The sequence below is a fragment of the Megalobrama amblycephala genome, linkage group LG23 (genome assembly GCF_018812025.1).
Source record: "Megalobrama amblycephala isolate DHTTF-2021 linkage group LG23, ASM1881202v1, whole genome shotgun sequence".
Taxonomy (NCBI): Eukaryota; Metazoa; Chordata; class Actinopteri; order Cypriniformes; family Xenocyprididae; genus Megalobrama; species Megalobrama amblycephala.
This window is the reverse complement of record NC_063066.1, coordinates 8,677,937-8,695,351: the sequence shown is the minus strand read 5'-3', so window position 1 is coordinate 8,695,351 and position 17,415 is coordinate 8,677,937. Positions and strand designations below refer to the sequence as shown.

Sequence of the window (17,415 nt, the reverse complement as noted above, 5' to 3'; positions counted from 1 at the left end):
TAAATTAAACACTTTCTCTTGAGCAGTAACACTATGATGTATGTTGTCCATTACAGTTTTGTTCCAGTAATAAATAACGGCCAAATAATTCATTCAAAACAAGCTATAAGTTATTCTCAGGGCGATATTGTCAAGCTGCATTGCGTCATGAAAGTAGGCGGGCTTAACTGGTTTAACAGACAGGTACTTTTCCACCACATGACAGCGCTCATTGGCTCGGATGTCGGACAAACACAGCCGTCACAAAAAAAAATCAGTACTGAAAGCTGATTGGCCATCGCCCCACTCTTAGACCCGCCTTCCCAGCGCTCTGATTGGACACCGTCGCTGTGGAAGTGTCAGTCAACTGTTTTTTCACCCACTGACACTGCAGCTGTATGTCCGGACATGTAGATCTCAGAGCGGCTTGGCCTTTGTTAGCGAGTCGGTAAGAAGAACCAAGAAAGCCAGAGGAGCCGCATTCATGCACTTACAGGGAGGAAAATGATCATCTGCACGAAAAACATGGATTATCGCCTTGGAACCCAGTGTCAATTTGTTCAAAATCAGGTAACATATCACTGAAGTGAAGATATTAACTGTAAACCTAGACTCTTGCAGGGAAGTTTCAAAGTTGACAGTTCATCTAACGTTACTTAGCAAAAGCTTGACTCTTTAATGTCGTTCATTCATTCATGATAAAAACGCTCCTCAATCGCATATATGTGACATTATTTTTGAATACATATTCAAAAGTCCCTCTTTGAAGGAAAAGACTCATCGCCATAGAAAATATCCGTTATTTTTAAGCACACACGAATGTCATGATTCACATATTTGCAGAACCAATCCGTTTTATATGTGACTTTCTGATGCTACTTTTCACTTCGAGTTTTAAACGCTAATTCGTTGCGTTAATTATTCATTGTTCCCCAAATAAAGTTCATTTATGACAAGACAAAAGTGTTTACACCGTGTAAACCTGCATACTTACAGTTAATTTGACTTTGAGGACGTTTGTCCTGCTGTATCTGTAACACAAGTCGGGTTTGAACTCGCACAATACTGATGCTCTGTCATTTTATTTTGCGTTTTATGTCACGAAAAGCTGCAAATCCATTGCATTTAAGGCAAAGAGTAATATCAGCTTTTTTCGCGCATATGCTCAGTTCAGAGGGCCATTGTTTCATATTGCAACTAATATAAAAGGGTTTGCATTTGAAAAATGTTAATGCTGGAGATATTCTGCATTTAAGCTTCATGGGGAATTAAGACTGCAGTCTGGAACAGTCTTGAAAGCCTTTGGTGCAGATTAAGTCATGGTTATGGGTTTAAAGAACTGATCTACCTACATGACAATAGGCTTTTTTTAATGCTAGCTTGTTGAAGTTTTGTGTGTTTGACGTCTGAGCCCTTTGTTGAGTTGTTTAAAAGGTCTTGTTTTATGCATGAAGACAATTGATCAGCATAGGAACATTGATTTAACTCATTGTGAGTACCGCTGGTATTAATGTTTCATTGAAACTGTGTGCTTTGTCATCCTGTCAAAGCTTAAGCATTTGTGAAAATGAAAATCTGTCATGTCTGTAGCGCTGTCGTAGTGTTTTTTCGCAGTTCATGTCGCGCGGACACAAAGACACATTTGTAGTTACAACCCTAAGACACGACAGTCTGCACGACTCTAAGGGAAGATGTAACATTTATTAACATGCTTGACTTTTTGGTGTTGGTAAGTGTGAGTTTTTTTCCTCTTTCTCCATTTGTGCGATGTGATGCTGATGTACTGCCAATCAAAGTTGTTTTTCTCCTCATTCGCCTGCAGTACCCTCTGCAACCTGAGGGGGCCGCTGTTGTGACAGCGCTGCTCCGCATACAGGAGAACAATAGAGGAATGTATCGTTTAATCATTTCTCAGAAATATGCTCTCATTTGCCAGCCCATAAAAAAAAAAAAAATCCCCTAGGCTTGTACTTGGATTGTTAGCATAATAAACTCGTTCCCTTTTCCCCTTAACTAACCAATAGTCCTTTTGTGATAGACACTCTTTGTGAAAAATGTCTGTAGGTGAGAAGTGGCACAGTGCGTTTCAAAGCTTCCCTGATGTTTTTCACATAGACTGCATCTTTGAAAAAATAAAAATAAAAACGTGTATATATATACTGACAATCCTGGTCAGAACATTACGGTAAAATTAGTCGAAAAACATTGAAAAACTCGTTAATTAAACATTTTAGAGCGTCATGTTTAGACAGTCCTCAAATGACAAAGAGTCTTGTAAGTGCTTCACTTGACCTTTGGCCTATTTGATTTGTTGGATTGTTTTGTTTTTGTTATTTGAATGGAACTATGTGTGCTGCCGTTTTGACCAGGTCTCCCTGGAAGAAGAGATTATGATATCTCAATGGGATCTTCCTGGTTAAATTAAGGATAAATAAATAATGCAATAGCAATCTGTTATTTGGCTTACATAGAGGAAGAGGATAATATATAGAAGAGGAATAACTGACACCATGATTCACTTCTGGATATGAAGACCACAACGCTAACATAATTAACCGATTTCACCAGCAGACCAAAGCTTGGACTTTCCAAACAGATCTATAATCTTCCTTCGCTTCGCTGTCCGTCATACGCAAGCTGCCAAATGTATGTCACACTGTCTGCTTCATGTAAATGTCAGTCTTCCTGGTTGTCTGACTGCATCCATATGTGGCTTGCCATGTTTGTCTGTTTGTGTGTTACTGTGTGTGTGTGTGTGTGTGTGTGTGTGTGTGTGTGTGTGTGTGTGTGTGTTTGCTGCAGGGCTTGTTTCAGTCCAACCCCCAGTGAGGTGCAGCTGGCTGTTTTGTTCTTCCTGGCTTCCAGGTTGGCAGGCCAAAATAGTGTTTCCTTTGTACGGAGACAGAGCGATGGGGTTTGTGCAAACTGCAGTTCAGACATTTGCGCATGTCAAGCATGGAGCCCTCCAGGCCTTCTGAGAATGCAGATTGAATATCGCGTCTTGCTCTTATTCTGGACTCGGGCCCTAAACTGAATCCCCCCGCCATTTAGAGCGTCATGTTTAGACCGTCCTCAAATGACAAAAGATGAGCTGTAGGCTTATATTTGTCTGTTTTCACTATGTCTGCTTTCTTGGTTATTTGGTTTAGTGAAGGACAATATGTTGCACACTTAAAGAGATAATTCACACAAAAATTCAGTCATCAGTTACTCACCCTCAAACCTGTATGACTTTTGTCATTTTATGTTCCACAGAAAAAAAAATGTTTGCAACCAAACAGTTTTGGTAACCGTTGTTTGCAAAAAATAAAAGCAATTTCTCAATCTTTTATGTTCCACAGAAGAAAAAGTCATATATAGGTGTAGAACGGTCAGTTAACGATTTCATTTTGGAGTAAATTTTCTTTTTTGAGTGGACTGTCCCCTTTAAGTTCTCTATTCCCTTTTTATTTTGTTCCCTTTTTTCCCTTTTTTTGGTATTTGGACCTTTTGACCAGCTAGAATAAACACTTTAACTCATTCAAATCTCAATGCAAGAGTACATGCAAATGTATTCAAATCTTAAAGCTGTTTTGTTTGTTCATGTTGTGATCATGCATCTTTTTTTTTTCTTTCTGCAATATTACACATATTGCGCATTAACTCGTTTTTATCCAACAAATAACTTATAATACAAATAAATTATGTAAAGGCCATGCATGCTGTCATCGTTCACAGAAACAGGAATTATGATTGCTGAAAGTGCCATCTTTACCCAATAAATAAGATTTCAGCTGAATCGTAGAGGGACTCGCCAAGAGGATATGAGACTGACTTCCTGTTTCGTGTTGACTGTTGGTAAAGACATGTCGGTGCATGTTACTGGTGCTGATGAGGCATCCTGTATAGACAAATATCGCCCCAAGTTTCAAAATAACCTTGCACGGTTGACCAAGAACTGGGCTGGTGTTATTTATGAACTTTATACTTTAAATGTCAGGTTTGTCCTTTAAATTTTGTTGATCACAGTTTGGGTGTATATATATAACAAATCCTCAGTTGACAGCATCTGCTGCAGCATTTCGTTGAACCGCATCTGTGTGGGTGTATGAGTGTCTCTCAGCCTCTCATCTGACTTTGCATTAGTCTCTAATTTCCCTCTGAAGTTTCATTAGTAGTTAATTGCAAGTTGTTTTGTCCCGTTCCAGGTATACAGACTCCCCCTTGTGATTTTGAGCAGCTGCCGGTACAGGCTATGAAAGTAACACTCCGTATTGAACCATGATGTTGAATATAACTGTATTTGCAGTTGCCTGTTTTTCTGGGTCAACGCTGAGGAGTTTTGGGCATTGCGAACAGACTCTGAGACATGTGATCTGTTTACCAGGAAAAGTGCAATTGTACTAGCGTCCCAATGGAGACTAATGTTTGATCTGTTGTTTGAAGCTGACTTCAGCATCTTAATCCCATTTAAATGACTTGTCCCTATATGGCTTGTGCTCTGTTGGCAGTATGGCCCGTATTTTCACGGCTGTAGTCTTAAAACTTAGAGAGCAAAATACATACAATATCTATAAATAGTGTTCATACTGAAAAAACTGCCCCCCCCCCAAAAAAAAAAAAAATCCCAGATGATGCACTGAAAAAATGAAGTGTGAAATGTTGTAAACTTCAGTTTTACTTGCGTACCAAAGGTAGAGGGGCTATCAGACTGTTTAATGACAAAAATAACCTTATATAAGTTAAGTTCATACACTAGAAAGTAGAGTACATAATACATAATACATAGTATATGTGTATAGTGTGTCATTTTGAACACGGAGCAAATTTATGGAAGTTATGTAAAATTGGCACTTGATCTAGAGCGTGTATCAAAATGCCTGACTTTCTAGGTAACTGTAATGTTAGACCATGGTGCTTTTGCATGGCATGTTTTGCTTGCACATGTTTTGCAATCCTTGACACCCTATCTCAGGCAGAAACGTATCGTATTTTCAGCGCCGACTTGACCCGGATATTTTCTCATGATGGAAAAGAGTGTCTTTGTTCCTGTTTCATCATTGTGCCTCTCAAAATCTGTCATTAACCAGCTTTATTGCTTTTAAATAGCTTTATTTATTTTAAAAATCGTCTTAATATTAAAGGGTTAGTTCACCTAAAAATTAAAATTATGTCATTAATTGACTCACCCTCATGTCGTTCCACACCCGTAAGACCTTCGTTCATCTTCAGAACACAAATTAAGATATTTTTCATAAAATCCGATGGCTCCAGTGAGGCCTGCATTGCCAGCAAGATAATTAACCCTTTCAGATGTACAAAAAGGTACTAAAAACATATTTAAAACGGTTTTAAATTTTTGGGGGGAGAAATGACCCTTTAAATGTTGAGTTTCAGTCATTCAAATACCTTCAGTAAACAGGTTATGCTGACACATTTTCCAAATCGAGAACAAACCACAGTTTGCACCTCAATGCAGAACTCCATTTCGATAAAAATGCACATTAAACTGGGTTAAGATGCAAATATTGACTGAAGGTTTAGTCTTGTGTTTAAGTTCATACTCTTTCATGCATGTTTACTCAAAGAACCTGTCTGGAGAGATGTTTATGATATCTTTGTTTCTTCGTGGTGTCACATGCGTAGGAATGGCGTTTCTATCTTATCTATGCAAGTGCTATCTCAGCTGTCCCCCAGAACTATTTATAACCCTCTCCTTTCAGTCAGCCGCTGTATGAAGAGCTGGGAAGGGAAGGTTAGTCCGTAGGCCAGAGCATAATTTATTACCCACATACTTTCCCTCACAATCAGCACTGAAGAAAGTGAGCAGACTTTCAGTTGGCTTAATAATATCAATTCTTTAATGTAAGTTTAAGTGGTTTTTTGGAGCCATAAAATATGTACTAGTGACTCAAAGGGATTTTAGGTGCAGTACGCGCTGTGCTATCAGTGTGAATCTTCAGTACTGTCATGAAGAGTTATGATGGCTCAGAGCTGTTTTGGCCACGGCCCTCAGTTGTCCCCCGTAACTGTAACAAGATTTCATTCAATACGTGACCACGTTCATGTTTGCATCCTGTCAGAGCGAAGAAAAGTGTAACTGAACTCCAGCTAGACTCACGGAGCAGCGGTTTACTCAAAGGAATAACTGCTGCCAGTACATACTGTCGAACACTAGAATTCATATTGCATACTAACAATAACTAGTGCACATCTAGATGATTAGGTGCATGTGACTAAAAAGTTTTTTCTGTCTCTGTCTCTGTGTGAATGAGCGGCTCAGTTTTTTCATGGTCTGCCGTCACACTATATGAGGACAGTACACGTGAACTTCATCTCCGGTGCTGCTCTGAGAATTCACCTCATGAGCATTTCACGGCTTCATTTGAGAAAAGCTATTGTCAAGTATACATTGAAACTAAAAGGTCTACAGGACAAACTGGCAAAATGAAAGTTCAGTTTAACTTGAAGATATTGACAGATATTTTTCTATTTTATAGTAAAATGTACTTCAAAGTTATTATAATAATAATAATAATCACATAAAATAATAGTTATAGAAAAAATAAAAAGATGATTTTGTGGGTCCCTAAATTAAAAAGATTGATTACCCTTTGGAGATGTTTACATTCATTCTTGAGGTCTAACATACATGTGGAATTCATTTCCTTCCCCATTAATGGTATAAAATGAATATCGTGATATATCAATTTCGAATGTTCGATGTTTTTACCCATGCTGTGCAGCCCTAGCTTAGACCCATTGTAGTTCCACTGCTTCGTTAATCAAAAATCTACCATTTCCACAGAGCCATTATTGTGTCAAAATGTACTTTTGAAACTTCGAAGTGTTATTTGAAATGTGTCGAACTTCCACAATGTGACATATTTTTGTGTGGAATTGTGAAATTGATAATAATTGCTTCCTAGTTTTCCCCACCACCAGAAAAATTTGGTAGTTTCAAAGCGGAGAATGCAACTACATTTCGTTGAATTATTATTATTATTGTTCTTTCACTACTAATTAATACAGGTGTAAATAGGGTCTAAAATGTTTTGAGCTTGTCCACTTTGGACCACTTCCAGAGGTAGTCAAAAACCATTTGACCAGGTTGCTTTTGTAGTGTAGAAGCTCATATGGTCAAATGTGTTTGAACAGCCACAAACGACCGCCTACTCTCCACCTACTGACATAATGCGTACACATTATGGGAAGTGTGATTTTTAAACTTTGTTGGCTGGATATCAAAGTTTGGTTTAAAGACAAAAAATGTACCAAGCACAATGTTCTCTCACCATTCACTGCGTTCGGCCGGTCTTGCGGCTATCAGAGCAGAAACTGAAACTGTATGTTTTTCTGTTGTCTCTGTGCGCATTCATATGTAAATTGTGCAAGCTTATTTTGTCCGTTAGATAGAAAGATATGAAAAACCCCAAACATTTACCCACCCATAGACCTTCACCTCAAAGATGTGAAGTGGACAGAACTGGTTGAAAGTGGATAAAGAGACAAATTAAAACACCAGATGTAAGCGGATATGTGTCTTCCTCGTCTACTTGTGGTCTGATCGAACAAAATGCATCTTAATACCAGGTGTAAACAGGGCCTCTCTCTCTCTCTCTCTGTGAGTCGCTGAAACAGGAGGGGAGTGGGCAGGATTTCCATAATCCCACAGTCAGACACAAAGCAGGGCAAAGGCACAGGAACAAGGCCTCGGTTAGCCTTCACAGTCAGCAGTTAAGAGCATGAAGACATGAGTCAGCAGATCTCAACACCAATGAAACAAAGGCACCAGGACATTATATGTGCTATTTTCACATCGATTTCCTTTCCACAAGGTGTCTCAATTGTCTAAAATAGACTCCATATGCTAAACACGGATGATTGAGCCACAGCTCCCAAGCTGTGCCAGTGATTATACATAGGTATGGTGTCCAGTTGCTGTTTTTATCATCTGGATGTATTTTAAGCATCTTGGGGTGTGAAAGTGGGAGATTGAGGTCGACAGACGTCTGTCTATTCTGTATACTAAAGGAGGCCAAACTGGCAGTGGGTCACACTTAGTGTGGAATGTCTATTGCTGTCCCTCGATACCCACAGGACCCGTGGCAGAAGCCGTGTTTGTTTGCTACTATTTCTTTATTTCTTTCTGTTGGGAAAGCTTCAAGCACTAGTGAATTTCCTTTTAAGGTGGTTCCTTTTGAGATTCACAAACTTTCAATGCAAAAACTGCACTGAAGAGGTATTTTTCATTCACTAAATGCTCTTTTTATCCTCCTTTTGTATGTAAATTTCTCAGTGTTGTTTTTTTCATTCGTCTGGCAGGTGATGGTGAACTCTGAGAAAGACCGTGCTTCTCTCTTGTGCATGAAGGCTCTGGCCAACAGGGGGCGTCTGGACACGGTGTCTCAGCAGATGGCCTCTCACCCACAGTACCTGGAGAGTTTCCTGCGCACACAGCACTACATCCTCTATATGGATGGCCCATTGCCTCTGCCCTACCGCCACTACATTGCCATCATGGTAAGAACAGAATGACCAGGCAATATGGCCAAAGTCTTATTTCACATTATGAGAAATTTTATTTCACTTCAGCTAGTTTGTTAATAAAAATAAGAACAAGGAAGCAAATTACAAACAATAGGACAAATATGGGCTCAAATAACATCTCAATTTTATTGCTTTTATTTGATGACACATATATTTGTGTTTCAGGCTGCAGCACGGCATCACTGTGGGTACCTGGTGTCTCTGCACTCAGCCCAGTTTCTGCGTGTGGGCGGAGACCCGTTATGGCTTCAGGGGCTGGAGGCTGCACCCCCACGTCTACGGCACCTTGACCACATCAGCAAGGTCCTGGCCCATCAGCCTTGGCTCACGGCACGCTCGCACATACAGGCTCTGCTCAAGACGGGAGAGCAGTGCTGGTCTCTGGCTGAGCTTGTTCAAGCGGTGGTTCTGCTGGCCCACTGTCACTCCCTTTGCAGTTTTGTTTTTGGTTCTGGTTCTGACTCGGACGCCACTCCCATTCTCAGAGTGCATCACGGCACGCCCCCTGGCTACTGTCTTTGTGATGCTGCCAACGGCAACACAGCCTTATCACCACCCCCTGCTGGACCCACAGAGAAAGCACCACGGCGAAGGGTACGAATGATCGTTCACAGTTTCAGTTGTTAAAGGTCCCGTTCTTCGTGATCCCATGTTTCAAACTTTAGTTAGTGTGTAATGTTGTTGTTAGAGTATAAATAAAATCTGTAAAATTTTAAAGCTCAAAGTTCAATGCCAAGCGAGATATTTTATTTAACAGAAGTCGCCTACATCGAACGGCCAGTTTGGACTACATCCCTCTACTTCCTTCTTTAATGACGTCACTAAAACAGTTTTTTGACTAACCTCCGCCCACAGGAATACACAAGAGTTGCGTTTGTAGAGTGTGTTTGTCGCCACGTCATCGAAACGCTGTTATTTTCATCCCGCAGTCCAATCACCGGGTCTGATTCCGGCTCAAATTGATAGGGTAAAATTAAAGACATGTTTACAATAACACTGAGCGCGTGCATCTCCACGTTATAGTAAGAGGCGTGACCTTTCCGGGCAAGGTTCGCTAAACTGCTGTCGAATCACAACACAGGAACCGCTGGCACAATCAGAACTTGTTACGTATTTCTGAAGGAGGGACTTCATAGAACAAGGAAGTCATCAGCCCGTTTTTATGACAGTGGAAACAGCGGTATACAGATAAGTAAATTATGTGAAAAATACTGTGTTTTTTTTACACGCAAAACATGAACACATGTTATATTGCACACTATAAACACAATCAAAGCTTCAAAAAAACACGAAAAACGGGACTTTTAAAAGATGTTTGACTCTGAATTATGTTTCAGGTTTGGATGAAGCAGCTGGTAAATAACAGAAATCAGATAAAATATACAGCAGAGTCGTCACAATACCAAAAGTACAGTAGTGATTACTCATACCAGGAAGATTTTGAGGTTTTCCACTATTAATACACTACTGAGCACTTTTATTTTGTTAATATTAGTTAAAATTAAATTTAAATGTTAATTTAAAATGTATTTAACTTTTAAAATAAATTTAAAATTTATTTAAAAATTAAATAATGTAGTGTTTAAGTATTTCTCAGTTCAGAACACATTGCTGAAAGAGGAAAAAAAAACTAATTACAAGCAATACATCACTGATGCAAATTAAGTAAACTGTGGAATTTTTTTTTTTTTTTTTTTTTTCGAAATATTTAACTGCACTATCAGTATTCAAGTAAACATTCAGAAATTTTAAAAAAGTATCAAATATACACTACTCAATTTGGAGTTGATAGGATTTTTTTTTTAAGTTAAAGCAAGGCCACATTAAATTGATCTAAAGTGCCAGCAAACACATTTATAATATTACAAAAGATTTCTATTACAAATAAAAGAAATTTTTTTTTTTTAATTTTTCGACATCAAATAACAAAATCTATTCGTGTCACAGTGTCCACAAAAATATTAAGCAGCACAACTGTTTTTATCATTGATAATAATAAGAAATGTTTCTTGAGCAGTAAATCAGCATATTAGAATGATTTCTGAAGGATCATGTGACACTGAAGACTGGAGTAATGATGCTGAAAATTCAGCAGGAATAAATTACATTTTAAAATATATTATAGTGAAAAACAGGTTTTGTTAATTTATCCAAAAACAAAGAAAAATCCTATACATTCCCTATATGAACATAATTATAAAGCAAAAAACAACTGAACAGACAAAAACATATTAAAGAACACCTAAACAACACCAAAACTGACCCACTGCAAAATATTATTTACCCAATTCTTGCGAAATGTCTGCCCTAAGTCACTTAATGGAAAACTGTCATTTTAAATTGTAGTAATATTTTACAATATTACTGTTTTTACTGTATTTTGATCAAATAAATTGGTGAGCATAAGACACTTTTGAATGGTAGCGTAAAAACTACATCAGTTGTATTACAAAAACTGAATTCTACAAATATTCATGCATCACTAACAAGGTCTTTCTACTCACTTTGTGATTTTCAAAATAGGCACACATATTGATCATGGTTGGCTTGATCATGGTGACAATTTGGATACTTTGAGTTAGCATTATCAACACTGTAGAAAAACTGCTGTCATACCTTATTTTTTAACTATCAGCATGGTTAAGTAACAATATATCTGACATCCCTACTACAGCAGTGTGCAAGCATTGTGAAGTCCGTTGAAATATAGGCAAAACCTGCTTGTTTTATTTTTAACGGTGGTCTGTTTTTTTTGTCCTTTTTTTTTTGTAGTCCCTAGACTCCAGCTGCGAAGTTGCGTGCCTTCTAGAACAAATTCAGAAATCACAGGAGGAGATCAAGGAAAGAAAAGGAGACCGACTCCATTCACAGACACTCCTATATGCTGGTAAGATGTTGTTCACCAGTTTAAAGACAGTGTGTCATTTAACCATGTTTCCCAACGCTGCTGTAAACAGGAAGCGTAATTTTGGATTGGGACGAATGTTTCGAGTTATTTTTACACAAGGGCCTTTTCTTGTGTGTATATATCTCTCCCTCATGGACTCTGTTTCGTAACCTGCCTTTCTCTTTCTCAAATGCAACTCTATATTAGATGTGGAGGAGGAGGAGGAGGCGATGTTCTCCACAGACCCCTCCCGCTTCGTCACAGATCCAGAATTCGGCTACCAGGAATTTGCCAGACGGGAGGAGGACCATTTCCAAGTATTCCGGGTGCAGGTGGGGACTGAGAGATTGCATTGGGTGTCACCTACCAAAAGTAGTAGCACAAAAGGGTACTAAGGGTCAGAATTACAGCTCATGCCCGCCCTTCTCAAGACTGTCAGAACTTAACGTTACTCTCAAAACCTTAAAAGGTAACTTTGTGCCACTGACAAGTCCTCTCAAATCCCTGTTTCATTCAAGTAGGCTTCCTACTTTGATTTGAATAGGAATTGGATGGAATTGGATTAAATTGATCAAAAGTGATGGTGCATTGTTACAAAAGATTTCTGTTCAACATAAATGCTGTTCTTTTGACCTTTTAATTAATAAAAAAGTAAATCATGTTGTTTGGGGAAACCTGTTTGAAAATGTCATCTATTTAAGTAATTCTGTTTGGTGGCACTAGTGATGCAGAAATTATCTTTAACAATCTTTAAAATTCTGTGGTAAACTTGATGTATTGAACTCTATTTGTGTTTGTTTCTGTGCAGGATTATTCATGGGAGGATCATGGTTTTTCGTTAGTAAACAGGCTCTACTCTGATATAGGGCACTTGTTAGACGAGCGATTCCGCAAAGTGGCCTCCCTCCCTTTCCCTCACAGCCCCGATCTCAAACGAGCCATCTGGAACTATATTCATTGTATCTATGGAATTAGGTACTGATATTTTTTACACTTTTGCCTTTGGTTTTAGTTTAAATTTTTTGAATGCAAAAACAACATAAATATATAAAATGGAGTTTATTTTTAAGCCAAGCTTTCAACTACACACTCCTACATTGCATTTTCTTGTGACTCATCAACTATATTTGAACATGCTGAAAAATGCAAAAATAACACCTTGACATGTTTGCCTTCAGATATGATGATTACGATTATGGGGAAGTTAACCGGTTACTGGAGCGTGGACTGAAACTTTACATTAAAGCTGTGGCCTGCTACCCCGACTCCAGCAAGACCCCTCTATGCCCACTGTCCTGGGCCCCTGTCAAAGCTTCAGAGAAGGTGATTTCCTATCAAAATTTGTGCTGCGTACACTTCAGTACCTTCTGCTTAACCCTATAAAGCCTGCTGTATCTTATTTAATATGGAAATCTCTAAGGCCTCTAAATGATCAACATGATCTTTAGTTTTACTTGATTATCCATACGTCATGATTTTTAAAAATAAACTAAGCATTTAAGCTCTCAGCGATTGAGCATGAAAAAGATGCTCAGCGCCTCGTTACGCTCCTGGTGTCTAAAAAAACATGGCGCTCCCATTGAAAAAAATTGGAAAAGTATGCAAGACGCTGGAAAATCCGCTTTGGTGGACACACGGCCACAGAATGACAACTGATATTTATATGCATTTTATTCAAGTAGTCTGCTATATTATTATAACAATCTCACTGATTTACATTACAAGCTAGCAGAATTTCATCACTTTTTGACCATATAAATATAAGCAACTGCACCAAATTGCGTATTTTATTCGGTTTGGGCCTCTAAATACTTTTTTTCTTCCTACTGACTGTCAAACTCTTTGTGACAATTAGACATACGTTACTGGACTGCACAGTTTGGTATTGTAAATATACTCAGAGATGGTTTAACTGATGTATTTAAATATATTAAATACATCAGTTATAAGTCACAGCAGCCTAATTAACCAGTTGCTGTGATGTGTCATTAATGTTAATCAAAGAACAAAGTAACACAGAAAATTGTAGCTTTAATAAGTATTAATCTATATTCAATTTATAATTTATGCAGTGAAGTGTTTGGTAACTTTATTCAATTCCTGTATATTTCCTGCATATTTATAGGAAGGTGACTAGTAAATATGACACTTATTATAATCTGTTTATGTGAAGATTGTTTTAAGTTCACTTAAATTAAAAGTTATTTTTTAAAGCCTAATAAATGTTGAAATTGATAGCTTTTAGTTATACTGTAATGTTGAATGTCAGTGTCATAGAGACATCACTGATACTGGCCTTCATTCATAAAAAGATGTTATTAAACAAATATTTAAAATATACTATCTTTAAAGGTGCCATCGAATTGAAAATTGAATTTACCTCGGCATAGTTGAATAACAAGAGTTCAGTACAAGGAAATGACATACAGTGAGTCTCAAACTCCATTGTTTCCTCCTTCTTATATAAATCTCGTTTGTTTAAAAGACCTCAGAAGAACAGGCGAATCTCAACATAACACCGACTGTTACGTAACAGTCGGGATCATTAATATGTACACCCCCAATATTTGCATATGCCAGCCCATGTTCAAGGCATTAGATAAGGGCAGCCAGTATTAACGTCTGGATCTGTGCACAGCTGAATCAACAGACTAGGTAAGCAAGCCAAGAACAACAGCGAAAAATGGCAGATGGAGCAATAATAACTGACATGATCCATGATATCATGATATTTTTAGTGATATTTGTAAATTGTCTTTCTAAATATTTCATCAGCATGTTGCTAATGTACTGTTAAATGTGGTTAAAGTTACCATCGTTTCTTACTGTATTCACGGAGACAAGAGCCGTCGCTATTTTCATTTTAAACACTTGCAGTCTGTATAATTCATAAACACAACTTCATTCTTTATAAATCTCTCCAACAGTGTGTAATGTTAGCTTTAGCCACGGAGCACTAGCCTCAAACTCGTTCAGAATCAAATGTAAACATCCAAATAAATACTATACTCACAGGAATCGATGTATGCGTGCAGCATGCATGACGAACATCTTGTAAAGATCCATTTGAGGGTCATTTTAGCTGTGTGAACTTTGTAAATGCACTGTATTATAGTCGACAGCTCAGAGAGGGCAGGGAGCTCGCGATTTAAAGGGGCCACAGCCTGAATCGACGCATTTCTAATTATGCCCCAAAATAGGCAGTTAAAAAAATTATGTAAAAAAATCTATGGGGTATTTTGAGCTGAAACTTCACAGACACATTCAGGGGACACCTTAGACTTATATTGCATCTAGTAAAAAAACGTTCAATGGCACCTTTAAGTTTGGAGATTAACTGTGAATTATTACAATATAAAAATATTTAAAACTCCAATGTTGCGATTAATTACAGAAAAAAAATGTGCAATTAGTTAATTTTTTTTTTAATCAGTTGACAGCATTATATATATATATATATATTACACACCATCTACTTTAATGGCTGCATGATATTTTATGATAGTGTTTTAATACAAATCTTTCTGTCATTTTGTTTTAGGTTCACGTAAATCTGTTAGTGATGGAGGCCCGTCTGCAGGCCGAGCTGCTGTATGCGCTCAGAGCCATCACCCAATACATGATCGCATAGGACAAGAGCATTCAGCGCCACAGAGGGATGTGGTAGAACGGAAGTCAAGGCAAAGAAATACAAGCAGAGATCTCTCTCTCTCCGTCTCTGTATTTGTTGTCTCTGAGTTGACCGGTGTGACGTAAGGTACTGCTGTGAAAAAAATCTTTGCCAAAGGTGAAACTTTAGAAGAAAAAAAAAAAGTGCAAAGCAATCGCTCACCCCTACTGTCATTTTGCATGTGTTTCTCCTACATAATTTTGTTAGTTGTTCTTGTGTGTGTGTGTGTGTGTGTGTGTGTACTCATTCCTTTTCTTTTTCTTTTTTTTTTTCTTTTTTTTTTTTTATCTTTATCCAAGATGGTTAATGTGCAATTATTTTTATTCAGTTGTTGTTGTTGTTATTAATATTTTCCCTTTTGTTTGTTTTTTGCTGTTGCTATTCAATCGAGAGACGTGTCCAACTGTCTGTTTCCAAGTAACAAAATTCTGTAAAGGTCAAAGCCAATTTACAGGAAATGAGTGACTGGACAAAGGCGCTTGCTTAACATGGCTTCCAGATATTTCATTTGAATGTGGAATAGTGAGCAAAATTTAACAAAGGGTAGGAGAAGGTTCCTTTTAAATGAGCACTTTTAAGTCAGTATCTAAAGAATATCTCAATAAGCTTTCGGCTGTGGCTTCGTTCAGCTCACAGCAGGTCGTCGTCTTATTCAGATAGATTAGCATTGATGTTTCTTTTTCTAAATCTTCCACATGCTTTCCTCTCTGCATGGGTGCTATAAAGATTGATTATGGGTACTTTTATAGGATCCATAATAATTCATCCGATTCATCTCAGTAGGCATTTAAACAGCTTTACAATGTGAAGATCTACAGTTGATGGGTTCAAAGCAGTTAAAAGGAATTGCATTTTCTAAACTACTTTAAATTGTATGTTTGCTTTGTTGGTAGTGTTCTCAGCCTTTCTCAGTTTCTTAGGGCACCTGCTCTATACGGACTGGCCAAATTAATACAGTGTGTATTTGAGATCCATTACATTGTGTGCTAACTTTGAAAACCATTTAAATACCATTTAAAAGTATGTCTTGATAGGCCCTAAGTAATTGACCCACTGAATGGATTCTGAACAGACCAGCGATCAGTGAGAAGCACTGGTTAATTTAATGTAGACATTTGTTCACGAGAAAGGAATCCGCAATAATTAGGACTTGTTTTAAAATATTTTACCGTGTAAAAATTAAAAGTCACCTTGTGATGTATGTGAGAAGCTTATACTTTGTGATTTTAACGTTAACACGTTGGTATAGATCAAACGAAGGCTTCTGTCTGTCAGATGCAGAAAGGTTTGTGGTCAGCCTGCACAAAATTATTGTTATTATTGTTATTATCTTTGGCACTGAACCTTTTGTACGAGTGTGCTTGTGGCTGTCATCCTTACAAACATCTTAGAGAGGCGTTGAGCCCTCTGATGCCATGAATATATTCAATGTCCAGTTTTGTTGACAAGGCCAAATACCTGTACTGTGTTAAACTCTCATGGCTCTGGTTGACTAATTACAGTTGGCAGAATGACTTGGGCAACACCTATGGTTGGTTTTGTGTGTTTAATATTTAACATTTGCATTACTTTTGTCCCTATTTTTGAGGGAGGGTGATGATGTTGTCAGTTTCGCTCTTGTCTGAACTGTTTAGATTTAAGATGCTAAGATATGTAAATCAGCAGAAATGTGTAAAGAAGTACAGGAGCCGCAGTCTGTTGGACGCTCTGTGCCTTTTGACTATGATGAGTCATGGCTCATCAGTATGGCTAAGCTGGACTGAAGTTTCATGCTACTGCATTAATTCGAGCTGAGAATGGAAGATGAGCCAGAAGCGCGTTCATCATCCGGGCTGACTGACCGTAACGGACAACCGGAGACATTTGTCAGGAGGAGCAGAATACAACTACAGCACGGCCATTCTACCTTAAACAGGACTGTCTTAAATGCTTGTTCTTGAATGGCAGTCTGCAAGATCCCTGAAACATAGAGACTTCCAGACTGCTCAGCTGGAAGATGTTGTGGTGCGTCGGCGGTGAAGACTGAACGAGCATGGCTATTGCCAAAATGTTTATTTACCACGTAAATGTAGAAACTATGAAAATTTAAACTGACCAAAAAGAGAAAAACAAAAACAAAAACAAAGAAATATTGAAAAACCAAGCAAAAAAAAAAAAGTTTTGAAATGTGAAAGATTATTTTTTCTATAAAGAAATGCAATATCATTGATTGTGTCTTGTTTTTACTTCGTTTTTTATGTTTGACGGTGTAACGGTTTTAATAGTCTAGATTCAGTAAATTAACATATTTCATTTATAGGAATTATAGCACTCTAAAAAAGAATTGTTGGTTTAACTTCAAGTTACTTGG

The 17,415-nt window shown here is 37.8% G+C and overlaps 1 protein-coding gene across 1 annotated transcript; it reads left to right on the top strand.

The window, feature by feature from the left end:
• Positions 1-358: 358 nt before the first annotated feature.
• On the top strand, positions 359-17,270 carry sesn4 (sestrin 4). Its single transcript, XM_048176267.1, has 8 exons — positions 359-549; positions 8,284-8,481; positions 8,674-9,102; positions 11,281-11,395; positions 11,603-11,727; positions 12,204-12,370; positions 12,574-12,718; positions 14,937-17,270. The coding sequence occupies exons 1-8, from the start codon at positions 484-486 to the stop codon at positions 15,024-15,026; spliced, it is 1,335 nt and encodes a 444-aa protein (XP_048032224.1). The 5' UTR covers positions 359-483; the 3' UTR covers positions 15,027-17,270.
• The last annotated feature ends 145 nt before the right edge of the window (positions 17,271-17,415 follow it).